An 11,994-nucleotide genomic window follows, 5' to 3' on the forward strand; every position below is an offset into this window, starting at 1 on the left:
GTATATATATATATATATATATATATATATATATATATATATATATATATATTTATTCCTAAGCGAAAATGTTAAAAAATAAATCCTACAATGAAAAAAAAAACTATTTTCAATCAGAGATTTCTAGTAAATTTTTAACAACAGATACAGAACCAGCATATAACAATGTGAAAGTTGAAAAACTGAAATAGTATTTTCTTGTAAGATGTACTCCAATAACATTTGTTTTATTTACAAGTTCGAAAAATAATTTTTTTACAGTGTGGTAAGTTGTAGACATATTTAATTTGTATTAGATGAATCTGGGAAAATTATATCAAAATATAAATAAATAGCACAAAAAATATAAAACGCTTTGTGCATTTATTTATTTTCATAATAATCACCACTGACAGTAATGAATGAATGAAGCAGTAATAATACTGTGCATTTATTTTTAGCATTATTATTAACATTGTTCAAGTTCCTCCGACTTTCTCGCCAGATGAACTTGATTTTGACTCTTGCAGATCTGAATTTGGACTGTTAACACTCTTTTGTCCCAAATGTATGAAATATCATTCTGAAAGAAAAACAGTTTGGACATTTGGACTCGGATGCAGAGAGAACACAAATGTTTCTCTGTAATTCATCTATTCTAACTGATATTTCATTAGATAAATTTGTAAACAATAAGAAACTGAGAGAGACCGAGCCAGCAAAAGATGCCAGAAAGAGATCGGCTTGCGTTTTAATATGTATTGTACTGTTTATTTTGAATTTTAATGTGACTCATTTTCTGTGTGCACATTCAGAGTGGAATACTAGCTTACTGTGCCGTACACACTGTACAGTATAAGTGAGTGAAAAAGCATTATTTGTGAATAATTTTGGAAATATTCACTCAAAAACTGAGGTGCATAAGCTCAGATCAGTGAGACCTATGATCAATCAGTTCCAAAAAGAAATACAAAACCTGTGAGAACTGAAATAAAATAAACAGATTGAATCCAAGATTTGGTGATATTATAGGAAAACAATTTTTTTTTTTTACCAGGAACATCGCATGTGCAACAAGGTGGGAAAAAATTCTTAAAGGTACAGAAATTACCCTAAATGTTTTTTTGGGTAGCTGTTATACACTGTGTGAGCAAAATCAATAAGTTTTAGTTCAATGCGATAACATTAGAATTTTTGGGGAAAAGAAAATCCTAGTCAGTATTGGGGTTACAGGTTGGATTACAGGTCTTCTTAATGAACCAGGTTTGCACAGAGCTAATGTGAACAAGAAAGGCAATGGGAATCAGTTGATTTCAGGTCTTTTAGCTGTTGAAAAATGCATTTTCTCTCCGTTCTAGACTGTGTTAGATGGTCACTTTGGCCTCACATGAACATGATTTGTATGCCATGTGTTTTTTTTCTCATAACAGCTCTCAAAGCATTAAATGACTCCGTAAACCTCCTGTACTTTTATCTCTAAATTCTGTGTGCATTCTAAACTCTTAACTGTCTAAAAGTGTAAGCTGAAGCCTGTTTCACCAGCACAACACACACTGTCCTGCACCTCAGCACATCCCTGAATGTTGTTCACAGGACATCACAGCTGGATAAAATCCCATTTTCCATTAGCGAGATACAGCAGGATAAGAATCACCATTTGGAAGAGAGTTCAAAGCATAATGAAATTACTCTGATCAACAGAAATTGTAATATTTCATGGTTTTGAAAAGACCCTCCTTCATGTCCTTTTGCTCACTTGATTAATTACGGATATAGTAATTTCTGATTTCAACATATAACGTCTCAAAGGAATAGTTCTGTCATTATTTGCACACTCTCATGTTGTTCCAAACCGATATGACTTTCTTCTGTGGAAAGAAAAGAATAGGTTTATAAGGAGATGTAATGCCCAAATTGCTCTTTTCCATGTAAGTAGGTCCAAAATGACCAAATGTGACCTTGGACCACAAAACCAGTCATAAGGGTAAATTTTTTTGAAATAGTTTTATACACCAAAGCTGAATAAATAAGCTTTCCATTGATGTATGGTTTGTTAGGATCGGACAATATTTGGCCGAGATACAACTATTTGAAAATCTGGAATCTGAGGGTGCAAATAAATAAATAAATATTGAGAAAATCACCTTTAAAGTTGTCCAAAATGAAGTTCTTAGCGATGCATATTACTAATCAATTAAGTTTTGATATATTTACATTAGGAAATGTACAAAATATCTTCATGGAACATGATCTTTACTTAATATCCTAATGATTTTTGGCATAAAAGAAAAATCAATAATTTTGACCCATACAATGTATTTTTGGCTATTGCTACAAATATACCCCAGCGACTTATGACTGGTTTTGTGGTCTAGGGTCACAAATATATAGAAAAAGTGTACTTGATGGCAGAATATTTATTTTCGGATGAACTGTTGCTTTAAAGCTGATTTGAGTCATTTCTGCTCCCCTAGTGTCACTAAATGGAATTGCAATTTCAAACAGGTTTCCAAAACACTTTGTATGTATGATTTTTTTTGAAGAAAAATTTTTATGTTTCATTATAGTTTTTCAGATCAGTCTACTGGTTTCTGGGTTCTTTAAAGAACCATATAGATAGCCGTTACTAGAACTATTCAACTAGTTTCCTAGTTCTTTAGAAAACCATTTCTGGTTATAATAATTGGAGCCTTAATTTTTAAGAGCGAACTTTAAGCCATTTTTGAGCCCTAGTTACTAAAAGCACAACACTAAGGCAACTGCATTTGTGTGAACAAACACTCTAATATATAATGGTTCTTTATTGGCATTGATGGTTTCATGAAGAACCATCAATGCCAAAGAACATAGAAAAAAAGAATCCCACAGATTTACACTAAAGGAGGAACTTGTGCCTGGATCTACAGACCAGAATATCACAGAAACTTTATGGTGGACCAGTAAGAAACCACCAAGCAACCATCCAGAAGACTCTAGCAACCATATAGTGAATATAGACAAAATGAGGGTTTTTCAGATTTTATTAACTTTTCAGGACATACTTTTAGAAAATCCTTCACACAAATGTGGCACCTAGTTAACTAAAACCATAAAAAAATATTATAAAAAAATAAACTTTCACTGAAATAAAATAAACAATTAAAAAAGCTATACAAGTATTTCAACTATACTAACATATTAATGCTGGCTTGCAGTTTTGTCCCAGGTAGCAAAAATATGTTCTAAGAATATTTTGCAAACGTTCCCAGGTTATTTCAGAATGTTCTGTGAATGTTCAAAATGTCCAGATTTAGCTTTGCAAATTTTTTTTTTCTTGGTTATGCAAATGTTAAGGGAACATTCCATTCCATCATATTACAAACATTATTGGAATGGTACTTTTGAATGTTCTCTGAATGATCTAAAACAAGTAGTAACATTTAAAAAAAGGACTTTAGAAAAAAAACGTTCCATTAGCGTTTTGAAAACAATATTAAAAACCAGGGCTGTCAAAATCATATGCTCTCTTAGTAGGTACTTCTTTTGCATAAGTAATTACTTAACAACCGTTAAAAAAGTATGCTCTTTTTCACACTGCTTTTTTCACATGCTCTTTTTCACCTCTGTGATTTCGGATGCAGCCCAGACAACTCTGAATGAATATTCTATTAATGTTACTGGAAGAACATTTGTTTGTAACTTTGAGAAAACCTTGTCAGAACATTAGCCAAAGTTCTGAGAATGTTCTCTGTTTGCTGGGACAGCGTATGTTTCTGGCCGAACACACACACACACACACACACACACACACACACACACACACACACACACACACACACACACACACACACAGACAGAGCTGTTCATTTGAGTGTAGTAAAATGGTCTAAGGAGTTTAAGAATGTAAGAATGAGCTTCTTTGTTTATCAATTAAATACTATTAACTTAATAAACAATTCCACATGTAATTTAAGACTTACTCTCATTGCAGGGTTATTGCATGTGTGGGTATTTTTGTCATTATGTGTGTGTGTCTGTGTGTGTGTGTGTGTGTGTGTGTGTGTGTGTGTGTGTATATTCTCTCTCTTTCTTTGTCATTATAATAGTATGACCGAATGTTCTAAGAATTAGAGTGATGCTGATGCAGTTAATTTTTATTGTCTTTTGGCGTCATTTCTCTGCATTTCTCTCGTAGATTGAAGTAATTATCCACAAATGATCTGTAAATATGCTGTGTTAAATATTAATCGTTACTTATATAAATAACTTCTACTAGTTACACCACTGGTCAAAAGTTCTAAGTAATTACATTTTTTATATTTTTAAAAGAAGTCTCTTCTGCTCACAAGGCTGCATTTTTTATCAAATGATCCTTCATGACCTTTCAGAAATCATTCTGATATGCTGATTTGAGACATTTCTTATTATTGTTGACCGAATGTTCTAAGAATTAGAGTGATGCTGATGCAGTTAATTTTTATTGTCTTTTGGCGTCATTTCTCTGCATTTCTCTCGTAGATTGAAGTAATTATCCACAAATGATCTGTAAATATGCTGTGTTAAATATTAATCGTTACTTATATAAATAACTTCTACTAGTTACACCACTGGTCAAAAGTTCTAAGTAATTACATTTTTTATATTTTTAAAAGAAGTCTCTTCTGCTCACAAGGCTGCATTTTTTTATCAAATGATCCTTCATGACCTTTCAGAAATCATTCTGATATGCTGATTTGAGACATTTCTTATTATTGAAATGTTGAAAACAGTTGCCTTGTTTGTTTCAGGATTCTTTGATGAATAGAAAGTTCATATGAAAAGCATTTATTTGAAATAGAAATCTTTTGCAACATTACAAATGTCTTTTGATCTTACTATCAAACTAACTATCTTACTATCTTTTGAAAGTATTAGTTTCTTAAAATGTTTTAACGATAATACATCAAAGCCAGTTTGTGATGTACCTGGTCTGTGGCATTTTTTAACCATATCTTTACACAGTTAACAACATGCCATTGTGTAATATTGATTTGCTGATCTAAAAATGGCTATTTTAATATCTGGGTTTCATTTGACTTATCATTTGATTCCATACAAAATATTGGCTCCTTAAAATAGTCCAATTTATGATTATTTAGATTTTTGCTGGAAGGATATTTAAAGACTGGATGTCGAATCTGATTGAATACCACTGGGAAATCAATGTATTTCATAAAAAAGGATTCAGTTAAGTTAAATGAATTAAATTAGACTATTTTTCTCTCTCTGGTATTGTTCTGCTGGTTTTCTAAGTCCTGTGGATTTATATTGAGTGTACTGAGAACAGATTATTGGCTCATAACTGCAGCAGTGTGAGCGCTCATGACCAGATCAGCAGTGCTAAACCCGTCCCGGCGCGCTGGATCTCACTCTAAAGACCTCCGCGGAGGGATACGCCACCTTCTTATGAACTCATGATGGTCACGTGTGTGTGTGTGTGTGTGTGTTTACATAGAAACAAAGATGCAGAGGCTCCACATATAGGAGCAAATGCTTACATCTCCTGTTATATAACACTCTCATCTACACTCTTCAAGATGTGTGTGGCTGTATTTTGGGGACAAAATTGCACCTAGAAGCTTAATCAGATAAAACCTCCATTTGGGATCATCCTTAAAGGTCAAAATGATTCATAAATAAAAACAAAACTAAGAGATGTGTGAGATAGTTGTTGAAGGTCTTGAGTTCAGATTCTCAGAGATGGTAACTCAAAAATGTACATGATACTCAAGCGCTCTGCCAGCCTCTCACTCTCTCTCACTCACACACACAGACAGACAGACAGACAAGACATACATACATACATACATACATACATAGCAACAGTATCGCTTGCTGTCAAAGCATAGTTTAAATTTAATAACACACCATGTCATACACTACCGGTCAGACGTTTGGAATAATTACGATTTGTTAAATGTTTTTAAAAGAAGTCTCTTCTGCACACCAAGGCTGCATTTATTTGATTAAAAAATACAGTAAAAACAGTAATATTGTGAAATATTATTGCAGTTTAAAATAACTGTTTTCTATTTAAATATACTTTAAAATGGTATTTATTTCTGTGATGGAAAGCTGAATTTTGTGTCTTCGGTGTCACATGATCCTTCAGAAATCATTCTAATATGCTGATTTGCTGCTCAAGAAGCATTCTTATTATTGTCAATGTTGAAAACAGTTGTGCTGCTTCATATTTGTGTATTTTTTATGTTTTCTACCATTCAAAAGTGACAGTAAAGGCATTTATAATGTTACAAAAGACTTCTATTTCAAATAAATGCTGTTCTTTTGAATATTCTATTCATCTAAGAATCCTTTCAATATTGATAATAATAAGAACCATTGTTAATAATTGAGCAGCAAGCAGCATATTAGAATGATTTCTGAAGGATCATGTGACACTGAAGACTGGAGTAATGATGCTGAAAATTCAGCTTTGTATCACAAGAATAAATTACATTTGAATATATATATATATATAAATAGAAAATACTTGTCCTACATTTTAATACTACTTCACATTATTACAGTTTTACTGTATTTTTGATCAAATAAGTGCAGCCTTGGTGAGTATAAGAGACTTACACAGCAACAAAAAAAATTTTTTTGACCACCAGTTTACTAGTTTAAAACCAAACCTGACCTGGTTTCTATAGGATACAAACCTAAGTCTGTTCTCCCCTGCAGGCGAAACAAATTCAGAACTGCTCCACAAACTTCCATGCGGATGTTCCGTGTCATTATGAATACAGGCCTATGATTTTACTGCAAACTACAGTTAGACGTTCCCTGTGTATTGCCACTGCCGGCTCTAGATGTGGTTACAGCAGAGTCATTAATGTTTTTGTCCATTGTTTGTGTTCCAACAGAGCTTCCAGTCTTCCAAAACCAGATGTGGCACCAAAGGTATGAGATTTACACACACATGCAGCCAGCCAGAGTGCACAACTGGAGTATTGTGAATGGATTGTGTGTGTATATGTCATGATTCCCCTCTGAGATAGACACACAGCTCTATATGTATGCACGAGTGTGACTGCTGCGTTCAGTTATCTGTCTTGAATTGCTAGAAGTCACTGTCATACAGTTGCTGTTGTCGTTTTGTTTGAGTCCTGCATGTGCTTCTTTCCATGTTTAGGATGATTCTGTGGAAATCATCAAATCCGTTCCCATGACAACCTCCATTCCATCTTCCTCTGACATCACAAACTCCACCCACATCTCGTCATCCACCAATAGGAGCGCCCGTCCATTTGGAGGGGCGGGGTCACCACACATAGCCTCCATTCCCTCTGCCGCATCTGCTTTTGCACCCGCCTCCTCAGCTCAAAACCCTAATCCACAGGCTCCGCCCACTCCTACTGATGGCTCACCTAATCATCTACCAGCGGTGCCCCGCCCTTCAGTGTATAACACGCCCATCAATCTCTACTCCAATGAGAATGCCTGCGAGGTTGCCATGGGCCAGAGGCGGGGCCTGCTGGAAAGCCTGGGTGAAAGCTCTCAGCTGAATGGGTAAGAGTTTGATTGACACTTCAGTGCTCCACCCACCCCATAAACACAAAGCTCAAGAGAGCTCAACCAAACCTACCAGCTCTGAGATGACGCACAACATTGCAGCATTTAATTCAAAGCAAAAATATATTAGAAAATTGCTACCTGTATATAAAGACAAAGGGACAAGGTTGTGTTTCTTAAGCAGCTGAATATCAGAGTTATTATACTTAACTATAATGAAAACCACAGAAAATGGTTTTGTTGCTTGAAATAAAATAAACTTTAACTGCAATAAAATACAAAAAATATTTCCACTGGTTGGCAAGGACATATTTCTAATTTCATTTAGTTTAACTTCATGTGCTAGCATAATTAAAGCTAAAACTAAATAAAAACTATATAGACATAAAAACTAAAGTAATGAGAATTATAAAAAACACAACAAAATTACTACAACTTTAAATTAAAATAGTTTAAATTAAAACAGAAAATATAAAAATAAACACTAATTCAAACTATTAATAAAAACTATAATATTATCTCAATTATACTAATTTATCACTGCTCAGAACAAGCTCAAACAACAGCTAATCCCATATCTGACTGGTTTAAGCTGTTTTTTTCAGCAGTCATCTTATGCTCTAATTCAGAGGTTTGTGTCTGGATATAATAGCAATATGAGATTAGGGATGCACCGATACAGGTATCGGTATCGGGCCCGATACTGAGCTCCTGTACTCGTACTCGTTAAAATGCCCCTATACCAAACGCCGATACCACACAGCATGTGATAAGCGCCATATTCAGAAAAAGAAACACAGATGACAGAACAACAGACAGCAGAATGGAGTTATTAGAGATTAAAGATGTCTATGAAGTATATGTATGCAATGAATATAAAACATTCAGTATTAATGCCTGTATAGCTGATTTGCGCCAGCTGGTAAGCAAATTACACTGAGTGGATTGAGCGCACGGCGGCGCAGATGCGCGAGCTTGTCGAGTGAATATCCCTTTCTCACAGACATCACTGGAACGTTTGTAGTTTGGTCGGATATGTCAAAAAGAAGTAAGTAAAACAATGCACAAGTTACTTAATGGTAGAGAGGGAGGGAGAGGGGTGAGAGAGAGCGCACACTTCTGTTGTGTGATCTGTATTGATGTTCGTTCACTTAGCACGTATCATTTGGATTAAAACTAAATCAGGTGTATGAATAATTTTTGGTTTATTATAATCCATTACATACCTTTCTATCAAAGTTATCTGACATTATCAAGCGAAATATATTCTGACACAGTTTAACTCTGAGTTCTTGTCATATTTTATTATCATTTTCTAAACTATAACGAATAAACTGTGATAATGTGAGAAATGTTGAAGGTGTCTGAATAAATTTGGGGTTGACCGTATCTATTTGATAAATTATGTTAACCAACTAACATTATACATACTCTTTTGGTTTCTGTACCCAATATTTAAAAAATGTACAAATGCCATGTATCGGTATCGGCAAGTACCAAAAATAAAAGTATCGGTATCGGGCGAGTACTGGAAAAAGTGGTATCGGGCGAGTACTGGAAAAAGTGGTATTGGTGCATCCCTATATGAGATATTTTCAAATATCATATTGCAATTCAAATCGCAATATATGACAAAATAATCACAAAATAATTACCATAATTACACAACATTAGACTTATTTAATTAAGTTGAAAAAAATTATGGCTTACAGTTTATAATTTTAAACGCATATACTATTTTTTAATGACCTCAGAGCTCAAGGTTGGCATATCTTAAAATGTTTGAATGTTATTGCTAAAAATCATAGATTTTGAATGACATTTCCAAAACCCACCTTTGAACTCTGTGGCCTCCTGTTGAACGTCTCCACAATGTCAACAGCAGACTCGGTTACTGAGACCAAAACATAACATTAGAATATGAAACTGTATTTAGTTGGTTTACATGATGTCCCTCCCCACCTTTTTTGTAACATGGTTTAGTCCAAACATGCACTTCAGCAGGTTGGATTTAACCATAAGTACACAACAGGTGAGTTTTGAATACTTGGCACAATGTCATATTGAGTTATCAGAAGTCATGCCAACATTTAAACCCAACTAAAATAAAATGTACATCTCTCATATTAAAATTTTTTCCTTTGTAGTTTTATTTAATACATTTACAGTTTATACTTTATGTACTATATGCTTTTAATACTTTTTTTTTTTGTATCTTTGGGTCACTAATATTCCAGAATTTTCTTTCATACACTGAAGACACTGGCAGCATCTCTCTGTATCTCTTTTCGCGCAGTGATGTATTTGAGTGATTCTGTTCGTATATCAGTGGCTCTGATGTTTGCGTGTATATTTAGCTCTGTGTAATGCTATCTGTTGTGTGTTTTGGTGTGTGTGTATGAGGGCTCTCCCTTGGATAATGTCCCAGGAGAAGATCAGATGTATTTTGTGTGTGCGTGAACCTCCCTTTCTGGGTTTCATATTTTAATGATGCTTTTAAAGTGCTGATTGACATTATTACACAGAAGAACTACGTGTCTAATTACACGTGCTGATGCACATGCACATTCTGCGACTCACACACACACATCTCATCAGATCAGTGTGTTTGTTGTGATGCATTTTGTTTGTTTCTGTGTGCTTAATAACGTTAATAGTATAATATCAGCGCAGATTAGATTTTAATCACCCAATAAACCCATTCTGCTTCTTGTTAAGTGTTTGGAATAGCACTATACTAGTCATACTGCTATTTTTGTAGTATGTGCACATAGTGTGCATGGATGACCTGCTACGAGTGCCAAAAAATGCAGTATGAACTGCACAGTATGCTAGAATTTCATTCTGAACAAAATATTTGTTAGATGCCTGAACGCTGTGTCTGAAAAAAGGAGGAAAATATCAGAGATGTGGGAGAGAAAACTGATGAAAACCAAATGCTTCTCGTCATACTACGCACTCATCTAATGGTTTTTATCCTCTCTCTCCCATAAACTCTGATAAATCCTCCTCATTATCCTCATACAGCTGTACATTATAGAGTCAAATCAGTGCCAGCCCTGTTTCTATGATTTTTATAGGCAATTGTTGAGAAAACATATTCCTCCTTAATGCAGCCCTGTGTGTGCCTGGTTCTGGATAATGCATTTAGTTTGAATGGAAAGAATTCTTCTGGATTAAGTTTGTTTTTCTCTTTGTCGACTGATATGGTGTTTTTAAAGAAATAGTTCACCCTTGTTTCTTCATTGGAACACATTTGGAGAAATGTAGCATTCCATCACTTGCTCACCAGTGGATCCTCTGCAGTGAATGGGTGCCGTCAGAATGAGAGTCCAAACAGCTGATAAAACATCACAATAATCACCACACCACTCCAGTCCATCAGTTAATGTCGTGTGAAGTGAAAAGCTGCATGTTTGTAAGAAACAAATCCAACTTTAAATTGGCCAAAATAATCCATAATCCATAATAAAAAGAGTCCATAATCCATAATAACACTTCCTCCAGTGAAAAAAGTCCATTCCCTTTCATCCTCTCACATCAATATACACTCACAAATTTGTTTAAAAGTGTTTCGGGCTGTGTTGGCTTGTAAATGGTGTTTGATCCATTAATTAATTGACATTAACTGATGGACTGGAGTGGTGTGGATTACTTGTGGATTATTGTGATGTTTTTATCAGCTGTTTGGACTCTCATTCTGACGGCACCCATTCACTACAGAGGATCCATTGGTGAGCAAGTGACATAATTGTAAATTTCTCCAAATCTGAGTGTGAGTAAATTTTAGTTTTTGGGTGAACTGTTCTTTTAATGGCTGATGCTGATGCCGATATCAATATCTTAAAGAGATAGTTCTCCCAAAAATGAAAATTTTATGTTTATCTGCTTACCCCCAGGGCACCCAAGATGTAGGTGACTTTGTTTCCCCTTCAGGAACTAGAGCTGCGTCGAGTCGCTTTGGGAACGCCCTTGCGTGACCACGTTCTGAAGCACGTGTCAAATCAGTCCAATGGAGCAGCGAGACGTCACAAGCGGGGTGACGTGAGCACCAGAAAGTATAAAAGTGCATCCAGCAGAGCGCAAACCAGCTTCTGCTCTATATATAAAAACAATCATGAAAAAGTCTATGGCGAGCGAACGGCATTACAAACGCTGTGTTTCTCCCTGCCCACGATATCTGGCGGCAGGGTATACACCCGATTTGTGTGTCGTTTGTTTAGGAGCGGAGCATACAAGGTCAGCTTTCGAGCAGCTGATTGTCATCACTGCGAGCTGCTCTCGCTGCGCACACTCCGCTCTCGCCTACGGTGGTTTTCCCCCCCCCCCCCAGACGCTTCATCTATCTTCCTCCGAGGAGGTGGATGTGATGAGTGTCGAGACAGAGGAGAGTGTGTACTTGCCACCACAGTCCCTCGCGTATGAGATGCGATTCGTGATTATGGGGTGTGTTTCGTGCATTCGCCAAAATAAAATATA

At 35.4% G+C, this 11,994-nt stretch overlaps 1 protein-coding gene across 1 annotated transcript in view; it reads left to right on the plus strand.

The window, feature by feature from the left end:
- Nucleotides 1-11,994, plus strand: part of LOC107564363 (PDZ and LIM domain protein 5-like) — a 45,536-nt gene that overhangs the window by 11,694 nt on the left and 21,848 nt on the right. Inside the window, exons 3-4 of the mRNA XM_016249423.1 lie at nucleotides 6,867-6,903; nucleotides 7,136-7,512. Of these exons, the coding sequence (XP_016104909.1) occupies nucleotides 6,867-6,903; nucleotides 7,136-7,512 (414 nt within the window). The remainder of the gene's footprint in view (nucleotides 1-6,866; nucleotides 6,904-7,135; nucleotides 7,513-11,994) is intronic.

The sequence above is a fragment of the Sinocyclocheilus grahami genome, unplaced genomic scaffold (assembly GCF_001515645.1).
Source record: "Sinocyclocheilus grahami isolate Dianchi unplaced genomic scaffold, SAMN03320097.WGS_v1.1 scaffold926.1, whole genome shotgun sequence".
NCBI lineage: Eukaryota > Metazoa > Chordata > Actinopteri > Cypriniformes > Cyprinidae > Sinocyclocheilus > Sinocyclocheilus grahami.